General features: G+C 52.4%; 1 protein-coding gene, 1 long non-coding RNA gene and 5 other non-coding genes across 19 annotated transcripts; all 7 read right to left on the reverse strand.

Annotated features, from left to right (window-relative positions):
* Window positions 1–431: 431 nt before the first annotated feature.
* AURKB (aurora kinase B) lies at window positions 432–15888 on the reverse strand. Of its 13 annotated transcripts, none has more exons than XM_086685940.1 (9): window positions 5606–5718; window positions 5208–5304; window positions 3006–3108; window positions 2843–2897; window positions 2455–2649; window positions 2103–2241; window positions 1833–1981; window positions 887–1061; window positions 432–744 (listed from the first exon to the last, which is right to left on the reverse strand). In XM_086685940.1, exons 2-9 carry the CDS (start codon window positions 5253–5255, stop codon window positions 571–573), a joined length of 1038 nt encoding a protein of 345 aa, XP_086542066.1. In that variant the 5' UTR covers window positions 5256–5304; window positions 5606–5718; the 3' UTR covers window positions 432–570. The 13 variants fall into 13 exon arrangements, 12 of the variants coding, with proteins under 12 accessions (XP_086542066.1, XP_086542067.1, XP_086542060.1 ...); XM_086685941.1 differs by having other exon boundaries at window positions 2455–2646; window positions 5606–5717; XM_086685934.1 differs by having other exon boundaries at window positions 5208–5281; window positions 5606–5701.
* LOC147574024 (uncharacterized) lies at window positions 14043–15543 on the reverse strand. Its single transcript, XR_015243833.1, has 2 exons — window positions 15184–15543; window positions 14043–14970 (listed from the first exon to the last, which is right to left on the reverse strand). It is a non-coding gene; the product is annotated as an uncharacterized LOC147574024 (long non-coding RNA).
* Window positions 14209–14280, reverse strand: TRNAW-CCA (transfer RNA tryptophan (anticodon CCA)). Its single transcript has one exon. It is a non-coding gene; the product is annotated as a tRNA-Trp (tRNA).
* Window positions 15663–15734, reverse strand: TRNAP-CGG (transfer RNA proline (anticodon CGG)). Its single transcript has one exon. It is a non-coding gene; the product is annotated as a tRNA-Pro (tRNA).
* Window positions 15889–18958: 3070 nt separating the features above from the next.
* On the reverse strand, window positions 18959–19032 carry TRNAT-AGU (transfer RNA threonine (anticodon AGU)). Its single transcript has one exon. It is a non-coding gene; the product is annotated as a tRNA-Thr (tRNA).
* A 303-nt stretch (window positions 19033–19335) lies between these two features.
* Window positions 19336–19417, reverse strand: TRNAS-AGA (transfer RNA serine (anticodon AGA)). The gene has a single exon. It is a non-coding gene; the product is annotated as a tRNA-Ser (tRNA).
* Window positions 19418–19814: 397 nt separating this feature from the next.
* Window positions 19815–19888, reverse strand: TRNAI-AAU (transfer RNA isoleucine (anticodon AAU)). The gene has a single exon. It is a non-coding gene; the product is annotated as a tRNA-Ile (tRNA).
* Window positions 19889–20032: the final 144 nt, after the last annotated feature.

A 20032-nucleotide genomic window follows, 5' to 3' on the forward strand; every position in this document is an offset into this window, starting at 1 on the left:
GCTCTCCCATCACGACCCTTGTGACTTCCGGTGGACCAGGTAACCTCCGGTGGACCAGGTAACCAGATTTGAGCGGCGAAACAGACAACTTCTAAGGGACAGCAACGTCCAGTTGCTCCTAGGTTGGTGGAGACTGAACCAGAAGGAAAGGCTTAGAGGGGCAGCATTTGAGAGAAGAGGAGGGGAGAGGCAAGTGATGTTCAGGGGCAGCAGAGGGGATCTGAGGCCCCAGCGGCCAGGCCCTGGGGGCCAGAGCAGAGGAAGAAATGACGGGGGTGGCTGGGAACAGAACAAGGGTGGCTGCTGGCTGGGGACGTCGGTGCGGTGCCTGCCTGGCCCCCATCCCCTCCCTCTAGGGGAAACTTCCCCCACAGCAGTCTCTACCTGTGAAAGTCTAAACTCGTCCCTATAAAAAGCTTCCATATAAATGCTTCTGTATAAAAAGCTTCAGCCTTTATTAAATAAAAAGGAGGTAGAAGACAGACAGAGGAACAGGCCGGGTACCCCTCCTTCCAAATACACAGATACAGGCATACAGACAGACACAACCGAATGAGTGACAGGGACAAGTCACGGGACAGACTGAAGGGCGGAGGGAGGCAGCACCCTCCGAGAGTGGGCCCGGACCCAAGGGTGGGCTGAGACCTGGGCCAAGGGCAGCCGTTCGGAGGGATTATGCTTGAGCAGCTTGGAGATGAGGTCCTGGGCTCCCGTGGGCACGGATGGGGGGAACTTCAGGTCTACCTGCAGAAGGAGAGGAAGAAGGGCCCCCGTAGCTTTATCCCTGACCACCCAGTTCACTTGGACAATGACCTAGGGCCCAGGCCCTGCCGGCCCCTGGCCTCTGTGCGAAGCCCCCGCCAGGCACTGGGGCCCACCCTCCTACCTTGACGATGCGTCGATAGGTCTCATTGTGTGAAGCGCTCTCGAAGGGCGGGTTTCCCACCAGCAGCTCATAGCAAAGGACCCCGATGCACCACAGATCCACCTTCTCGTTGTGCGTGCGCCCTTCAATCATTTCTGGAGGCAGGTAGTCCAAGGTGCCACACATCGTCTTCCTCCTGGGTGGATTGGAGAGGGGGGGAAAGAGACCCCAGATAAAGATGGCCTCTCTTTTCCCCGCCATTCAACAGCCAAGCGACCCCCAGCATGCGCCAGCGGGGTGTCTCAACCAGACTCTGACAGGGTCCCGGGGGCAGGACTAGGTACAACCCAAAGTGGGGCGCCTGGGTGGCTCAGTCGGTTGAGCGTCCGACTTCGGCTCAGGTCATGATCTCGCGGTCCGTGAGTTCAAGCCCCGCGTCAGGCTCTGTGCGGACAGCTCGGAGCCTGGAGCCTGCTTCGGACTCTGTGTCTCCCTCTCTCTCTCTCTGCCTCTCCCTCCCCCCACACCTCAAAAATAAATAAATAAACATTATGAAAAAAATAGAGGTAGAATGGCACACAGGGGGATGTACCTGGAAATAATCAGATCTAAGGGCAACGCTCATCTTAGAAGTAAAGGAAAAACGGGGGGTGAAGGAAAAACTGGGGACATGTCAAAAGTCCAGGAAGCAATGAAATATATCAGGTTCCATGTCTATCGTGCAATACTATGGAGCCATTACAGATGATGGGGGAACATCCTGAGCAACATGGTAAGAGGGTCCCAACATATTCAGCAGGAAATCTGGGCAACAAAATTGCGGGTCTCCGATTCTTGGAAAGATATTGCTGTGTCTCTACGGACAGGAGGACAAACCCACATGTGTCTAGGTAACGAGCTCTGTAGTGGTATTATTTTGACCGCCCCAGCCATTCGCCCCTAGGGCAGGGCTCCTGGCCCACCATACCTCAGGGAGGGGGCATGCACAGACCAGCCAAAGTCGGCGATCTTCAGCTCTCCCTGGAGCCCCAAGAGCAGATTCTCTGGCTTTATGTCTCTGTGAATCACCTTCTTCCCGTGGCAGTACAACAGAGCGTCCGCCAGCTCCTCCATGATCTGGGGGGTGGGGGTGGGGGCAATGACAGGATGTCAGACAAGGCTGGACCTCAAGCTACAAGCAGCGGGGGCCCCCAGCCTCGGGCCCCTGCCGGTGCCCCAGGCGCCCACCCGCCCGGACCGTGGCTGTTCGCTGCTCGTCAAAAGTGCGGCTCTTCTGCAGCTCCTTGTAGAGCTCGCCCCGGGGGGCATACTCCAGAATCAAGTAGATCCTTCGGCGGTCGTAGAAATAGTTGTAGAGACGCAAGATGTTGGGGTGCCTGGAGGAGGGAAGGGAGGACTCAGGTTGCACCCTGACAGAAGGGAATGGGAAAGACAACAGTGCCACGTGGGGCAAACCGGGGTCCCGTTGGGGACTGGGAGCTCCGGGGCGCTAAGTGGCAGCGGAAGAGGCAGTCTGGATGGGGCGGGGGTGAAAGGGGAGCGGAGGGAGGAGCTGGGAGGGGCTTGGGTCGGCGCACAGGGGCTCGTACTGCAGATGGGCCTGGATTTCGATCTCCCTGCGAAGCTGGTGCTCCACACCCTCCTTTTCTATCTGAGACTTGAACAGGACCTTGAGCGCCACGATGAAATGGCTTTTCTTCTCCCGAGCCAGGTACACGTTGCCAAACTTGCCTTTGCCCAGAGGACGCCCAATCTCAAAGTCATCGATGGTGAAGGATCGCCTGCTTGGAAGTGGGAGGAAGGCAGCCGAGTGACGGCCGGGCGTTCCCCCGAGGTGGGGACTCCCTGAGCCCTGTTTCCCTCCGGAGGGAGTGGAGGAGGGACCAGGCGCTCCTGCCCCGAGCGGCTACCTCTCCCGTTTCCTACCTAGTCCCTGTCCTGTCTCCTCCCCCGCCACCCCAAGGCTTGGGTACTCACATGGAGAAGTTGGGGGTCCCACTGCTGTTCTCTACCGCCTTCTGGCCAGGGGCGGCTAAGCAAACGACAGGGGAGTTGAGGCCCTCCTTTGATATCTTCATCCCTGCACCCACCCCCTAGACCCTGGTCCGCCCAGCTCAATCCTCTCCCGGGTCCCGGTTACCTGTGGGCTGGGTGTTGGAGCGGCTCATGAGGACAAGCGCGGATGGGGTGGCAGGCTCCTTCCGGAGGACCCTCTGGGGCAGGGTGTTCAGGCCAGGCTGAGTCTGAGAAGGAGCAGGGGGAGCTCTGAGGGTGCCTTTGTTCCAGGGACCCGCTTGGAATGTGCTACCAGCAGCATTTCAGTACTTGCTGAGGGTCACCCAGCCACCCACCTGTTCAAAGAGGAACACTGAGACCACAGTTTTGCCCAAAACTCCCAAAGCTCCACTCCTCATCGCTCTGTATTAAAATAGGTTCTTCTTTTTTTTTTTTTTTTATGCTTATTTATTTTGAGAGAGAGAGCAGGGGAGGGGCAGAGAGATAGGGAGAGAGAGAATCCCAATCAGGCTCTCCATTGTCAGCACAGAGCCCAAAGCGGGGCTCGATCCCAAGAACCGTGACAGCATGACCTGAACGGAAATGAAGAGTCAGATGGTCCACTGACTGAGCCACCGGGGAGCCCATAAAATGGGTTCTTAGTAAGCAACCTAAGGTGGCCTGAGATAAGAAGCAGAGGACTTGGGGCACCATGGCCCTGTCGGTTAAGCATCCGACTTCAGCTCGGGTCATGATCTCACGGTTCCTGAGTTCGAGCCCCGCATTGGGCTCGGTGCTGACAGCTCTGAGCCTCAAGCCTGCTTCGGATTCTGTGTGTGTCTCTCTCTTTCTCTCTCTGCCCCCTCCCCCGCTCACGCACTCTCTCTCTCTCTCTTCCTCAAAAATAAACATTAAAAAAAAATTTTTTTTAAAAAGGACTCAGTCACCCCAACACCGAACATTTCACCTCTTTGGCCCTGGCCCACACCACATTCTCAGGCACGAAACTGTCCAACCTCTACAGTCCGGTCCATCTGCAACCCCACGCTCATTCACACCAGCTCCCATCCCAGCGGGCAGTAGAGGGCAGGTTAACAAATGCCCCCAATTCAAGGATCGGCAGAGGCACCCTCACTCTCCCTAAAAAGCTCAGTCTCATAAGGCTTAGCTGAGGTCCTGGAGGTCTTGAATGTTGCAACAAATTCCAGTATTTACCCCTTTGCAACAAGAGGCTCTGGAGGCAGCGAGGGCTACTCTGATGCCCCCGGACCACTTCTCACTTGCTATTTCTCCGAGTAATATATACATCTGTTTTTTGTCACTGTAGACATGACAATGGTTTCTATTTCAGTCTCCGTTCTTTTTTTTTCTTTTAAGTTTATTTATTTTGGGAGAGACAGAGACAGCGTGAGCAGGGGAGGGGTAGCGAGAGAAGGAGAGGGAGAATCCCAAGCAGGCTCCATCCACGCTGTCACCGCAGAGCCTGATGTGGCGCTGGATCTCATGAAACCGTGAGATCAGGACCTGAGCCGAAACCAAGAATCGGTCGCTTAACCCACTGGGCCACCCAGGCACCCCTCAGCCTCCATTCTTGAGAGCCTCGATAAGTGCTCCACGAGGAGGCGAGCTGGTGGGCAAGGGGATAGATGGACGCTGCAGGATACCCAAGCCCCACCGACGAGGGAGCAAAGCCTACGAGAGCCCCTTCCTTGTTCTTAGCCAAGAGAAGATGAAAACCTGGTGCCCTAAAAACCCATTCCCGAGCAATGATACGAGCACAGAAGTTACAGATGAGCAAGCTGAACAAAACAGGGTCCAGAAACAGACCCACATACAGGGGGGCATTTCATACAATAAAGGTGGCATTTCAAATCAGAGACTAGACTCGCCACTGAAAAGGTCGTAGGACAACTGGAAAATAAATCTCTTTAGATCTTTCCTTCACACCAGTCGTTAAAACAGACTCCAAATTATTAATCTTTTAAACTTACATAAGCCCGTTCAGAGTCTATTTCTATTTCCTACTTAGTCTATTATTTCGGGATAAGGGTTGGGAACCACGGAACCTGTCTGCTCGGCCGAGATAGCATGTATACGTGACAAGGAGGCTCAACCCTGTAGACGGTCCTCGCAGGCGGGTCAGATTCAAGTTGGCAGCGCCTGATAGGATGTAGTTGCTAATGACCGGACCGGGTTCCAGCCAGCAAACTCTTGGGACCCAGACGTCGGAGCAAAACCGAGGGCGATTTGGAGGATTCCGCCCCGCCCCCGGCCCCTGCGGGACCTCAAATCCCCAGGCAGGAACTCTCCATGCGGGTGGGGGGAGGGGAAGTGGGACAGCCCTTACCGTCTGCCGGCCGTAGGGCCAGGGGTAGGCGTTCTCCTTCTGGGCCATCCTGGGAGGGAAAGGGGGGAGGAGAGCTGGGCAGACAAGGGAAACAGGGCTGTAGGAAGCAGAAAAAAAAGAGGGAGCGAGAGAGGGAGGGATCGGACCGATCTAGCCGGAAGCGCAGGCCTGGGGCCGGTGAAACGGAGCAGGTCAGCTCGCTGGCTCATCGGGGCGCACTGGGGTGCTGGTCTCGCCGCCCCCGCCCTCTCCCTGCGCACCGCCAGTTCGGGACCCTCCCTCTACCCTGGAGCTCCCAGCAGCCCCACGGGTGCGCGCGGGCCCGCCCAACGGACCCCCGACCTGCCCGATCGCCTGGCCTCTCCCAGCGCAAGACCCGCGAAAGGGAGCCGGCTCACCTGGAGCCCGAGCACGGCCACCTTCCGGGCCCCGGGCAAACGACTGAACCTGCCAGGCCCTCCCCCCGCTGAGGCCCTTTCAAATCTCCCGCCGTGACCCCATTGGCTGAGCGCGCTGTCCATGCCCAATTCTCATTGGCTGGACACCCCGTGACGTAGCGGGTGGGGCCCAAAGTTAGAGGCGGAATATCGCTGGGGTTCTGGCTGAGCAAAGTTTACCTTGTCCGGGAGTCAAGGTATCTTTTTCCTTTAATTTAAAATTTTAATGTATCTGGGATGTATCCTTCTGTATGTAGGGACCAGGGTCTTTGTTTCGGACACACGGGGAGTTCATTATGCCAGCGCCGTTTGTGAAGCAAACTCCCTTGTTCCCCCCGCTACAATCTACAGATTCCATGCAACCTCCATCAAAATTCCAGTTACATATTCTACAGAAGTAGAAAAAAAAAAAAAAAAAAAAGTACCAAATTTGTATGGAACTGCCAAAGAATCCAACTGGCCAAAGCAATGGAGAAAGAACAAAGCTAGTGACAAGACATCACGCTCCCAGATTTCAGGCTGTATTACAAAGCTACAGTAATTCACACAACGAGGTATTGGCGTAAACACCGCCGCATAGATCGATGGGACTGAGCAGAGAGCCCAGCAATAAACTCACACATATATGGTTAATTAATTTATGAAAAAGTTGCCAAGAATACACAATGGGGAAAGGGCGGTCTCCTCAATGAATGGGGCTGGGAAAACTGGACAGGTACACAGGCAAAAGAACGAAACTGGGATCACTGTCTTACACTAGACCCAAAAATGAACTGAAAAGTGATTAATTAAAGACTGGGACGTAAGACCTGAAACCATAAGACTCCTATAAGAAAACACAGGCTGTAGGTTTCTTGACATAGGCCTTGGCAATAATTATTGTTATTTTAAAAAAATTTTTTTTTCTTTTTTTTTTTCCAACGTTTATTTATTTTTGGGACAGAGAGAGACAGAGCATGAACGGGGGAGGGGCAGAGAGAGAGGGAGACACAGAATCGGAAACAGGCTCCAGGCTCTGAGCCATCAGGCCAGAGCCCGACGCGGGGCTCGAACTCGCGGACCGCAAGATCGTGACCTGGCTGAAGTCGGACGCTTAACCGACTGCGCCACCCAGGCGACCCATATTGTTATTTTTTAACTCTGACAACACAGTCAAAAGCAAGAGCAAAAACAAACAAGCGTGACTTCAGCAAACTGAAGGCCTCTGCAAAGGAAACCGTCGACAAACGAAAAGGCAAGGTGGTGCATGGGAAAAAAATATTTGCAAAGCGTATACCTGATAAGGGGCGGATACCCCCAATACCTAATGAACTCATACAACTTTTTAACAGCAAAAAAACAAGCTGATTTAAAAACGGGCTGAAGATCGGAATAGACGTTTCTCCAAAGACATACGGACGGCCAAGAAATACGAGAAAGATGCTTGACATCATTAATCATCAAGGAAATGCAAATCAAAACCACAATGAGACATAGCTTCACACCTGTTCGAATGGTTATCATCCAAAAGATGGGAAGTGACAAGCACCGGTGAGGATGTGAGAAAAGGGAGCCCTTGTGCACGGTTGGTAGGAATGTAAATTGGTGCAGCCACTGTGGAAAACAGCACGGAGTCATCAAAAACTTAAAGATAGGACTACCGTAGGGTCTGGCAATTCTACCTCTGAGTATTTATCCAAAGAAAAGGAAGGCAAAATTCAAAAAAATATCTGTATTCCCATGTTCACTGAGCAGTATTTATAATAGCCCAGGTATGGAAACAACCAAGTGACTACGGATTCCACTCCAGTGGTTTCTGTTTCTGCCAACTCCTAATCTCCAACTTGGTGGAGACCTCTTGTGGACAACGTGGTTACCTAGCCAGTGTCCATTCTCCTAGCCATTCCCACTTCCAGAAAGCACCCAAAATGTTGTGGATCTGAGAGGGAAGCTGACACCATCGCAAACCCAGGATTGGATGCTGATCGATTTACACCACGACCAGAATCACGGTCATGGTTCGGGGGATAAGCGTGTGACCCAAGTGACCCAGTTAGTGGGACTTTTAGGATTCTTGTCCAGAATGCTGGGCAGAACTCCTTTCCTCCACAAAGCACACCTTGCTGCTGGTGGTACTCCTGAAGGAAGCAGCCTGAGAATGAAGCTTGACCTCGTAGAAGGCAGAAGAGAGACCTGGGAAGAACCCAAGGCTTTGATGATGTTGTTGAGCCCCTGGACGCCTATTCTGCACTTTCCCTAATGCATTGACTTGAGGGTTTGGTTATTTGGGGTCAAAAGAATACTCACGGACGCACATCTACAGACCCAGCCTCAAGGGTTCTTAGTCATAGAGTTTGAATAAATGACGTGAAACTGTTGAGAGTCAATCATTTGACCTACAAAGACACCAGTTTCATATAATTCAGCCAAATGTAAATCCAAGAAGTGCTTATGGGTTTCTCGATCATTTCCTAATGCTTTTGGCTGCAAGTTGCAGAAGGCCCAGTTAACAATGGCACAAACAATAGGGATCTATTTTCTCCTGCGTAGCAAGAAGTCAGCAAGTACGTAGCTGTTTTGTTAGAGATCTGGATTGCCTTTCTGTGAATCTCTTCACATGTTCCTTATGAGTGCGAGATGGCGGCCAATGGTCTGTGCCCCTTTTATCAGGATAAGCAGAAGCCTTTCCAGAAGTACCCAATAGATTTCTCCTTGGCCAAAACTGTGTCACATGACTACTGCAAAGGCTCCTGGTAAAGTGAGTGTCTCTCGTAGCCACTGTAGTGAAAACACCAAGGGGTGGGGGGTAGAAATAGCTGTGTACCACAAGCTGTGTGGCTTGCAATTTCATTCTGGGGAGCCCATGGTTAATACAAAAGTTCAGAGATCTGTGTGTGATGAGGTATCTCCAGAGATTTGGCAACCAAGGGCACCCCTCTGCCATTTGTGAAAAAATAATTTTGCTTCTGGAGGTGGATTGTTTTTACTTAGGGTCAGCTTAACCCCGCTTCCCGAGATCAGGGAGAGAGCCCACCTCAACTGTAGTGACTTCATCAACGTACTTGGCCTAGAGAGACTAGCTAATGAAAAGCTTTGTGAAAATTCTATCCCCTGCAGCCTCCTTTATTCCTCATGACCTAGCGAAGGGAGATGTTTCTGGAATGTGTCAGGAGACGCAGTGCAAGGGTGGGATATGCCTGATCGATCCCATACAGTGTCCCCGTCCCTCCACGGTCTTTAAATTCCCACTCGCACATTTTGCCAGAAGATATTTGGCCTTTCAGGAATATTTGACGGGGCCAGCACAGGACCGGGATTTGCATTATTCATAAACCACAAAACAAAACAAAAACTAGCTGTTCTATCGGCTAGGCAACCATCAGCTGCCTGTTCAAGTTAGTGAACAAAATCCCTGTTGTTTACCCCAGAGCTTCTGGAGAGGTCAGTGAGGGGGAGTTGTCAGTGACCTTCTTGCTGGGGCGTATTTTCCCAAGACTGGGAAGGGGCAGGATTGGATCGTGTTCTAAATTTTTTTTTTCAACGTTTATTTATTTTTGGGACAGAGAGAGACAGAGCATGAACGGGGGAGGGGCAGAGAGAGAGGGAGACACAGAATCGGAAACAGGCTCCAGGCTCTGAGCCATCAGCCCAGAGCCTGATGCGGGGCTCGAACTCACAGACCGCGAGATCGTGACCTGGCTGAAGTCGGACGCTTAACCGACTGTGCCACCCAGGCGCCCCAGGATCGTGTTCTAAAGGGACAGGATGTGTTCAGGGCAGGATGGCTGGGATACTATAACGCTCGGGATGCATAGATGTTAGTCCCTTGTATTTCTCATAATGGAATCTCCCCCAAAGAAATGTCAAGACACGAATTCTCAGTATCAACCAATAAGCCTCTTTCAGGAATGAGGAGTAGACTCAGAAGGATCTGGAAGGGGCTGGTTTGGGGGGAACCTGGCCAATACTCCCAAGGGGGCGGGGGAAATGGGGAGGGATGGCCAATGACTACAGGGGTTTCTTTTCAGAGCGATGAAAATGTTCTGGGGGTGCCTGGGTGGCTCAGTCAGTTAAGTGGGGGACTTAGGCTCAAGATCTCACAGTTCATGAGTTCGAGCCCCGCATCGGGCTCTCCACCAACCATGCAGAGCCTGCTTGGGATTGTCTCTCTCCACTACCCTCTCTCTCTGCCCCTCCCCAACTTGTGCTTTCTTTCTCTCAAATAGACTTAAAAAAAATGAAAAATAATAAAAAAAAGAAAACATTCCGTAATTACATTGTGGTGATTGGTGAACAACTGTGTAACCATACTACAACCCCCTGAGTTGTACACATTAAAATGGTTAAGATGGTAAATTTTATGGTAAGTGTATTTTACCACCAAAATAAATATGGAAAAAAAAGATTACAAAATATTTCAAATACCAGGAATACTTTTTTTTTTTCACACCAAGAAGTAAAATTGATCTTTATTATTATTTGTTAATGTTTATTTTTGAGGGGGAGAGAGAGAGAGAGAGAGAGAGAGAGAGAAGGGGAGGGGCAGAGACAGGGGGAGAGAGCAAATCCTAAGCTGTCTCCACAGAGTCAGCGCAAAGCTGGATGCAGGGCTTGAATGCACAAACTGTGAGACCACGACCGGACCCAAAGTTGGACGCCCAACCAACTGAGCCACCCAGATAACCCTAAAATTGATCTTTAAATGAGCTTTTATTTTGCATGCTATCTGCTATGATTTTATCTTATTTTATTTTTTTAATTTAATTTTTTATTTTTTTAAATTTACATCCAAATTAATTAGCATATGGTGCAACAATGATTTCAGGAGTAGATTCCTTAATGCCCCGCCCCCATTTAGTGCATCCTCCCTCCCACACCCTCCAGTAACCCTCAGTTTGTTCTCCATATTTATGAGTCTCTTCTGTTTTGTCTCCCTCCTTGTTTTTATATTATTTTTGTTTCCCTTCCCTTATGTTCATCTGTTTTGTCTCTTAAAGTTCTCACATGAATGAAGTCATATGATTTTTGTCTTTCTCTGACTAATTTCACGTAGCGTAATACCCTCCAGTTCCATCCACATAGTTGCAAATGGCAAGATTTCCTTCTTTTTGATTGCCGAATAATACTCCATTGTATATATATACCGCATCTTCTTTATCCATTCATCCATCGATGGACATTTGGGCTCTTTCCATACTTTGGCTATTGTCGATAGGGCTGCTATAAACATGGGGGTGCATGTGTCCCTTAGAAACAACACACCTGTATCCCATGGATAAATGCCTAGTGGTGCAATTGCTGGGTCATAGGGTAGTTCTGTTTTTAGTTTTTTGAGGAAACTCCATACTGTTTTCCAGAGTGGCTGCACCAGCTTGCATTCCCACAGGAATACTTTTTAAAGCAATTGCATAACTACTATTCAATTATTTCAATCTTAACCAATTTTTCCCTGTTTGCTTCTGATGTGTGTGTGTGTGTGTGTGTGTGTGTGTGTGTGTGTGTGAAATAAAAGGCATCCAGGTGAAGCTTCAGTGCAAAAATGTAATAATTAAGTCTATGTATACTGTTTCTTTACTATTTTCTATCGTCTTTTTTCTGAAACTCCTCTGGAGGTAACCAGAGCTTCTAAATCTATCTTCCACATCAGTTAGCTTGTTTTTTCATGCTTTTGAAATTTCTCGTCCGTCTGTTCTGTGCTGTGTTTTGGGTAAATTCTTGAGTTCTATTTTTTTTTTAATAGCTAAATCTCTCTCAGACTGTTCCCAGTTTAAGATGTAAGATAGACTTTTTTTTTTAAAGTTTATTTATTTTAAGAGAGACAGACAGTGTGAGTAGGGGAGGGGCACAGAGAGAGGGAGAGAGAGAGAGAGAATTCCAAGCAGGCTCTGCACTGTCGGCGCAGAGCCCAATGTGGACCTTGAACTCAGGAAACCACGAGATCATGACCTGAGCCGAAACCTAGAGTCGGAGGCTTAACCGACTGAGCCAGCCAGGCACCCCTACCTAGACTTCTTTTATTACATCTGTCATCCATGTGTGAGATTTCTTTTTTTTTTTAATTTTTTTTTTCAACGTTTATTTATTGGGATAGAGAGAGACAGAGCATGAACGGGGGAGGGGCAGAGAGAGAGGGAGACACAGAATCGGAAACAGGCTCCAGGCTCTGAGCCATCAGCCCAGAGCCTGACGCGGGGCTCGAACTCACGGACCGCGAGATCGTGACCTGGCTGAAGTCGGACGCTTAACCGACTGCGCCACCCAGGCGCCCATGTGTGAGATTTCTAATTGGTCAGTTGCCTATCCATATGACTTTATTGAATCTTTGTCTTTTTGTCTCATGATTTGATTTTGTTATTTATCTTTTTACATATCCCAGTCACACTTACTTTAAATTCTCTGCCGGACTGCCCCGTACACTTATTTTCATATCTTCCAATTATTGTCTCTGTTCCAGTTATGCTTCTTCATACGTTTTGGGATTTGGGTTTGTAATGTCGTCTGGGCCAGAAGAGTGTTTCATTTTGTTGTTTTCTCTCTCTCTCTTCATGTCACACATTGCTCCCTGACCTACAATCTGGCCATTGCTGTTACCTCCTCGCTCCCAGTCAAAAAATCAGGTCTTATCATGGTATTTGGGGGCTCCTGCCTCACTGTGATATTGAGGGTATCTCAAATGCAATCATGGGGGAGAGGGAAAGTTGGACGTGTTTCTGGTCTTGAGCCACATCTGAGTCCTCCTGCCCTTTCGGGCCTGTGGTTCCAGGCAGGGAGTTGGTGGTTTGTTTTACAGCCTCCTTTTCTGATACAAGGATAGCGCTGAGGCTCTGGCTTCCCTCTCTGTCCCCAGTCAGGATCCTGTTTCCTTCATCGGCCCAGTTCAAGGTTTTGCATTTGGACTACTGAATTGTTCATTTGTAAGCCTTTCTATGGCCTTTTAGTTCTCTATATTTTATATTTTATCTATCAGTGCTACGTATCTGAAGCAAAAGGGGTCAGGGTGGGAACTCACTGTCCTGTTTCTGCCAAAAAATCCAGGCTTTTTCCGAACCCCAGGTTTTTTGGATCGTCCCTAGGTTGGTGTATGATGGACCTCAGCTTCCGTGATGGGGAGTGTGTCAAAGGGGGAAGGCATGTCTGAAAGACAGAGGCAAGACTCCGCTCTAGTGGATTGTTACTATGTGAAAGCGTAGCCCCCAGGTGTGGACAGATCTTTTGAATTTTCAAGAGAAGCTAGGAATCTAGATTTGCGTGTGAAATTGACTGAGCTGTCAATGTTGGCAAATCAGTCACCAAACGTGTCTGTGGACTGGATTTGGTCTCTAGACTACAAACATCCCATCCCTAATCCCAGGGCTCTTCTGGACCATAAACCACACTCGGAGGTCATCCTCCCTTCCCCTAGGGCCACTAACCTTACCTGGTCACTCCTCAGGTGGGCTCTTAGGGAACACCATGCAGGAGAAAGCCTGTGGGCTTGGGCATTACGCGTTTGCCTCTGAGCCCACCACTTGCAATCTGTGTTGCTTGGCAAACGGATCAATCCTGCTGAGTGTCAGCTCTAAGATGGGCATGGTTATACAGCCTTGCAAGCTGGCTATCAGGATTAATTGAGGAAAGGTCTCTGAAGCGCTTGGCTCCGTGGCTGGCCCACAGCAAGCCCTCAGTGTCAGCTATCATTATGACTAAGGCATCACCTGGCCCCAGTGGATGAGAGCAAGAGGTTCTTTACGAATTAAATGCAGTTCACTGAACCGGGAGAGCAGACAGGGAGCGGAGCAGACGGGGAGGGCCAAACATCGTGCAGGTGTCTGCCCTGTGCGGGGTGCAGAGCTGGCCCAGCCCAGGTCTGGTACTTTCAAACAAACACTGTTAAGGAAAGAGATGTCCGGGAAGAATTGCCTGCTGGGAAAGACAAGGCTTATAGAGTGGCTGGCCTGTATTTCTTTGGTCCCCCAATAGACCAGAAGCAGCAAAAATGCAGGTGGCTTCTAGTCACCATTGAGAAGCCTGGAGAACATCTCTCTCTCTCTTTTTTTTTAATGTTTATTATTGAGAGACAGAGAGAGACAGAGCATGAGCAGGGGAGGGGCAGACAGAATCTGAAGCAGGATTCAGGCTCTGAGCTGTCAGCACAGATTCCCTAGCAGGGCTCCAACTCACAAACCACGAGATCATGACCTGAGCTCAAGTCGCAGGCCCAACCGACTAAGCCACCCAGGCGCCCCTGGAGAACATCTCTTTAATTCATTAATTGTTACTTATAATAATTATCAATTCTTGCTGCATCCCTTCCAATAAAGAATCTTTATTGTTCCAAGTACATTTTCTGAACAAGAACTCGCAGCTCCCCGTGAACAGTTTGTGTTGGGATACCTAAAATATCTGAGATTAAAAGGATCACTACTGGAAAGCTGCAATAGACGTTCCAACATTTGTATTTTAGGAGAAAATCCATACACTTTGGGAAAAGCAAAATCACAGGAACGCTGAGGTTTGTATTTTTTTCATTCGTAGAAACAAATCTTTTTTCCCCCCCTTTCTTTCTCCGAAAAATATCAACATACATCTAAAATTGCGAGCTTCTGTGACCCCGACGTGATTTGAACACGCAACCTTCTGATCTGGAGTCAGACGCGCTACCGTTGCGCCACGAGGCCTCCCCGAGCCAGGGGCTGCACGGATCTCGTGAACAGATCGATCGTCAGCGATAAGGGGCGGAGCCACAGCCTCGGGGCCGGCCCCGAAGGTTCTGTCCGAGTCCTTTCGAGAGCCGGGAGTGAACACCTAGGAATCAAAGCTCCTACTGTGGGTAGATGTGCTCAGGCGCGCTTGGCGCAAGGCTCAGTTCTTCAACCTTGCGACACATCGGGTTCGCCCAACAGAGAAGCGATCTGTGCGTTTGGGACTTGTTTCTGGGGGTGACAAAGCCCACGCGGTGTCGCGGCAGTCCTGGCCCCCCAGACAAGTCTTAGATATAACCGAGGCTCTCCCAGTGACTCCGAAAGCCCCTTCACATAGGTCCTCTGAACTTCGGTTTCTCATCTGTAGGCTGCGTGTCACCTGCCGCCTCGGTCGCGGCTTCCTTGACGTGCGTCCTGCGCTCGAGCTCGAAGGGGGCTTCTCGCAGGCCCCGCGCCTGCGCACGTTCGGAAGTTCTAGCGTCGGGAGCAAGGTTCGCCAGCGGGCGTTGGTGGTATAGTGGTGAGCATAGCTGCCTTCCAAGCAGTTGACCCGGGTTCGATTCCCGGCCAACGCAGTAGCCTTCAGTTTTAGAACTTTTCGCCGCCCTCTCCGGGATCAGGGGTCTGTCGGGATCCTCTAGCCACCACAGAGGGCTGAGCGCCGAGCTTTTAGAACGAGTGAGGACCCACTATCTTTTACCTTCTTCCTTCCCTTTCCTTCCTCTTATTAAAAAAAAAAAAATCTCCACCCCACAGCCCAGGACGGTTGCTTGGTTGCAAGTGGGATTTGTTATAGGAAGAAAAGGGCAAAAGGCGACACGCTTCTCCCCGTCGGGGAATCGAACCCCGGTCTCCCGCGTGACAGGCGGGGATACTCACCACTATACTAACGAGGAAGGAGCTGAAGAGCACGCTCTGCGACTCGAGGATCTGGTGCCCAGCGCGCCCTGGGCCGGGGCTTTGCTCCCTCCGGCCGCTGGGACAAACCCGCGAGAGCTCCTGGCGGCGACTGAGCGACTCGGGAAGCAGGCCGCCTGCGAGGCCGCGGAGACCCGACTTCCGACAGGTTCCGCTCCCACTCGGGTCCACCCCACGTCACGCACAACCCCAGCCGCCGCGCCAGAATGAGCGGGGCTGGCCCAGGTCCGCACGCGGCCCTGCGCACCCCGGCCTGGACCGGCTGTGCCCCGCGAGTTCCCTACGGCCGCCGGGTGTGCGAACGGAACAAAAGAGCTCCCAGCGCACCTGTTCCAGGCTCTCCGCTCGCTTGGCGGGGTCGCAGATCCGCCTGCACGCCGGGCGCCGTTCCCGCTCGCCAGGCCGCGGCGGCCCTCGCTTTTCGCGCCAAAACCGAAGGCGGGCTCGTCCGGGATTTGAACCCGGGACCTCTCGCACCCGAAGCGAGAATCATACCCCTAGACCAACGAGCCGACGTGCAAGTGCGCTCGCGGACGCCTTTAGAGGTCGTACCAGGCTCGCCGCGGTCCGAGGGCCACGGCTCACGGCGGGGGAGCGGCCCCGGCGCGCCCGCAGGGACCACCCGCCCGGTACCGTGGACTCGCGAGCCGGGTCCGGGAATCACCGCTCCCGCCAGCGAACGCCGACTCCTCCCAGGAAATAACGTCGGGGAAGTAGGAGGGAGTGGTCTCGGCCTCCCCCCACCGCCGCGCGGCTCTCCGGGACTACCTTGAGCACCCGAGTTTCCGCTTCCCTGTGGTCATTGTCTCGGTGCCACTCCATAACCTGGGGGCTCAACTCTTGCCGCCTGCTCCCGGCGTCCTCGGACCCAGTCCTCTGGCGCAGAGCTTTAAAGATAGGCGGTGGAGATGCCTGGTTGGGGACAATGAATGAGCCCTGAGATTCCTAGGTGGACATCTGCTCCTCTATCTGTCCCTGCACCTGTCCATCCTCCTGAAGCCACGAGCAGGGCAGGTGCCCAGGCAAGGGAATAATTCCCGGGGCCAAGAAGACCCACGGAGGAGGAGTCATTGAGATGAATGGCTGGCGGGGCGGGGTAGGGGACAGGCTTTCCAACCTGCGTGATTGGGGACGAGGTGCCAGGTCTGACGACCAGGGCCGTCCCTGCCGTCCAACAGCCCCACCAGCACTGCCTCCAGGATTTCCCGCCTGCACAGTCAGGCTCCCCCTACCCTCCCGTCTACCCTCCGCTGTCCGCTTACCTCCTAGGATGGCCGGGAAGGTGACCCTTCTACCTGCCGTCTAAGACCCCCAGAAAGGTGCTCGGAGGCAAACGCCGGCAGGAGTGTGGTCTAAGGCCAGCACACCCGGCCTTGGGGCCTCGCAGGGTCTCCCCGGCTGCTATCCCCTCTCAGGGTCTCTAAGCTCTAACTACACTCACCACGCTCTCACCTGGGGGCTGCCTGGAGTCCCCGCAGGAGCTGGTGGAGTCCGCTGCCCGCCACCTGCTCTGCCTTCCCTGCTCTTCCAGCGGCGATCTCGGAGCATCTCTGGGCTGAACCATTTTGCTCCATCGCCCAGTCCTGTGATTTGTGGGGCCCTTCCTCATGCCCCGCCCACAGGCACTTTGGTGAGGAGACCTCAGTTCACCGCTTCGCTTTTTTCTTTTCCCAGTCTCCCTGGCCAGGCGGCGGGGAAGGGGAGCAGAGAGCAGCCCATCCTGTCCCGTCAGCGTCCCAGGCCTTTTCAAGTGGATGAAGCGCTCGGGGCTGGTCTTCTGGCATCTGCCTCCCCTTTACCCTTTCGTCATTTCTCTCTCCTCCCCTTGGGCGCCAGCTTTCCCCCAGGTCTCTAGTTACCACTCTCTCACCTGGTCTCAGGCACCTAATCTACGCAGAGGCCGAGCCCTACATTCCTCAAAGAACATGGTCCTTTTCCCTAGAAAAACGCATACAACATCAGAGAGTTCACCCACTCCCTGAAGCCCCACCCATGGACCCCACTTTTAGGATCCAAGAACTGAGGTGTAAACTGATTACTGTTGAATTTGCTGTGTTTTAGATTTTAACAGGAGCCAAAGCTTTGCCCGGAGAAATGGAGTTCTAAGCTGCGGCTTCGGGTAGTCACAGTTGCTTGAAAAAGACTGGGTGGGAAAGAGCGAAAAAATATTCTTGGTGAATTGGAGTTGTTTGCACCTCTGCCCCCAGCACTTCGCTAAGGTGCTAAAGATCTGTGGCTCTATCCTGAATATCTGCCTCTTTTCAGACTCTACATCCGACCATTTACTACATCCGACCATTTACCGACCATAAACATGCCTTGCATTTAACCCCTCCTTTCCATGTCTTCTACAACTGCCCTGGTGCAAGCCTTTGACATTTCTATCACCAACCGTCTCCGCCCTCCCAACACGCACGCACGCACGCACGCACACACACACACACACACACACTCTGATCCCTTGTGTTATTCTTTTATGTAGCATCTATCTAGTGTATTGTCTAATTTAATATTTAAAACACTTTCGTTGTGTTTATTGTTCCCTGCTGTATTTCCAGCACCCGGAACACTGGCTGATATATGGTACTCGTCGTTTAAGAGAACGTGTGGCAAATTTCCACTGGTCTTCAAGACTTAGCTCACCTCCTCCGGAAAGCCTCCCCTGATCACTCTCTACTCTTAGTCCCCATGAGATGCTCCTTCTCTCCGTGTTGTCACAGCATCCTGTCCCTGCCCTGAGCGCATTGGGTTGTGATTTCCTCTTCCTTCTCACGAGCCCTTGGAGAAAACGGGGTGTGCCTTGACGCACATAATGCGGTCCACGTTTTAGCACGAACTTTGGGTGGTGCGGCATCGAGACCTGTCATCTCCAGAGAGCAATTCCTTCTAGACCATACTTCTGCTCAGACATTTTAGAATGGTTCGGGAGCCAAAGGCTTGTATCAATGTATCGAGATCTTTCTGCCTGTCTTCCAGGAAGGTTTAGGCCCTGCCAACCGCCTACTTCCTGCCTCCTCCATCCACAGCCTTTGGAGATCGGCTTCAGGGTTCCAGAAGTGCGCCCCCAGGGCTTCCGCGCTTGACCTTGTGGAGCCACTCCCCCCCCCCCCCCCCCCCCCGCAAAGACCGCTCTTCGGCTCTCACCCTGCCCGCATTCGTGGTGCCAGCCCGTCAGCACCCTCTTGGAGGAAAGCGGATGGCACGCATTCTCTGCTAACTCCTAACCCTGACTTTCCGCTAGTATAATAAGACCAATGAAGGTAACTGTGCGTGAAAGAGCAGCATATACAATATGCACCCTCCCCAAATTCTTTCTAATGAAAAAAAGTATTAAAAATACATATGTACATATGTAATTTTGAGGCCCCAACCCCCCAAAATACAACGAAGAACCACACCAAACAAGGCGGCTCAGGCGCCCCGGGGCGTCCTGGGGTAGAGACTGGGCGGGGGTGGGGGTGGGGGTGGGGGCTCCTCTCGCGGGGTTCGAGGCTAGCCCACCCGCACAGCCGGTGCCACAGCCGCTGCTCAAAGGAAGACGTAGGCCGGGTCGGAGGGGCGAGCTTTTGGAGCGGTGGTGTCCCGGGAGTGGCAAGTCGTTTCAGCGGGAAATCTGGGTGCTCCGAGGGCGGAACTGGAGCCCTTGCTCCCCTGGTGTAAAAAGCACCCCATACACCCATTAAAGAATATGGATTTACCGACAAAACGTTAAAAACCCCCGCTAGGGCTGAAATAAAGGCACCGCTGGGATTCGAACCCAGGATCTCCTGTTTACTAGACAGGCGCTTTAACCAACTAAGCCACGGCGCCAAAGACACCCGGCTTCCTTCCGAAGCTGCACTACAGAAATAGAGCGCTCGGAGCGCGGCCGCGGCACCTTCAGACTTTTCTAAAACTACTTTCCGCAGAGCGGCGGGATTCGGCATCGCCCTCTCGCCGTGGGATGCCCACAGGGTCGAAAGGAATAAAAACAAACATATGAACCCTAGGCAGAAGTGCTGGCTCGGGGTACCCCCGGGAGTGTAGGATCCCTGACATCCAGATTCTGCGGGATCGGTCCCTGACCTTGGACACAGAGGGACGCGGCCAGAACGTCGGAGAAGCAAAAGCATGCGTAGTCGGCAGGATTCGAACCTGCGCGGGGAGACCCCAATGGATTTCTAGTCCATCGCCTTAACCACTCGGCCACGACTACACCGTCTGAGGGAAGTCCTCGTGCTAGCCTTTCTCAGTTCACAAACCCTGCAGACACGGCCCCGAGCAACTTTGGGGTTCGGGAGCCGAGAGCGCGGATACAGCACCAGCAGGGAACTTGCAGCCGCCGCTCCCCGCCTCCCTGGGCTCCTCCGCCGGGACCTGACCCTGTCCCCCACCGCCTCCCGGGGAAGGCTCCCTCCGCCCGGGCACCTCCCTTCCAAGCCTGGCAGTGTGCTAGCGATTTGAGAGGCGGTGGGTGCCATGTCGTCTGCGATCAAAAGTCATCGGTTCCGCGCAGAAACTTGTGGGTTTAAAACAGCAGGTGTGCGGAGGGGAGGAGGGATGGGTAAGGGGGATAAGAAAAAAAAAAAAAAAAAAAGATAAAAAGACCGCTGTGGCCCGTACGGGGATCGAACCCGCGACCTTGGCGTTATTAGCACCACGCTCTAACCAACTGAGCTAACCGGCCAGCTGCGCCCAGAGGGTGCCTCAAGTCTCTACATATGCATCACTCAAGTATAGGCAATGCCACCAGAAGACCCACGACGTCACGACCGAAGTTTCCCAGATGCGAACCGGAAGCGACCCCTAAAGGCCAGTTAAGGACGCCTCT

This window comes from Puma concolor, chromosome E1 (genome assembly GCF_028749965.1).
Source record: "Puma concolor isolate L17-30 chromosome E1, mPumCon1.1.hap2, whole genome shotgun sequence".
In the NCBI taxonomy this organism is placed as follows: Eukaryota; Metazoa; Chordata; class Mammalia; order Carnivora; family Felidae; genus Puma; species Puma concolor.

What these genes read in the sequence shown, in the direction of transcription:
- AURKB (XM_086685929.1), bottom strand. Translation starts at nt 5,728, where the DNA reads ATGGACAGCGCGCTCAGCCAATGGGGTCACGGCGGGAGATTTGAAAGG. An exon ending in TGGCCGTGCTCGGGCTCCAG is followed by an intron (nt 5,305 to 5,605) that starts GTGAGCCGGCTC and finishes TGCTTCCTACAG; the next exon opens with CCCTGTTTCCCTTGTCTGCC. An exon ending in GTGCATGCCCCCTCCCTGAG is followed by an intron (nt 1,062 to 1,832) that starts GTATGGTGGGCC and finishes CAATCCACCCAG; the next exon opens with GAGGAAGACGATGTGTGGCA.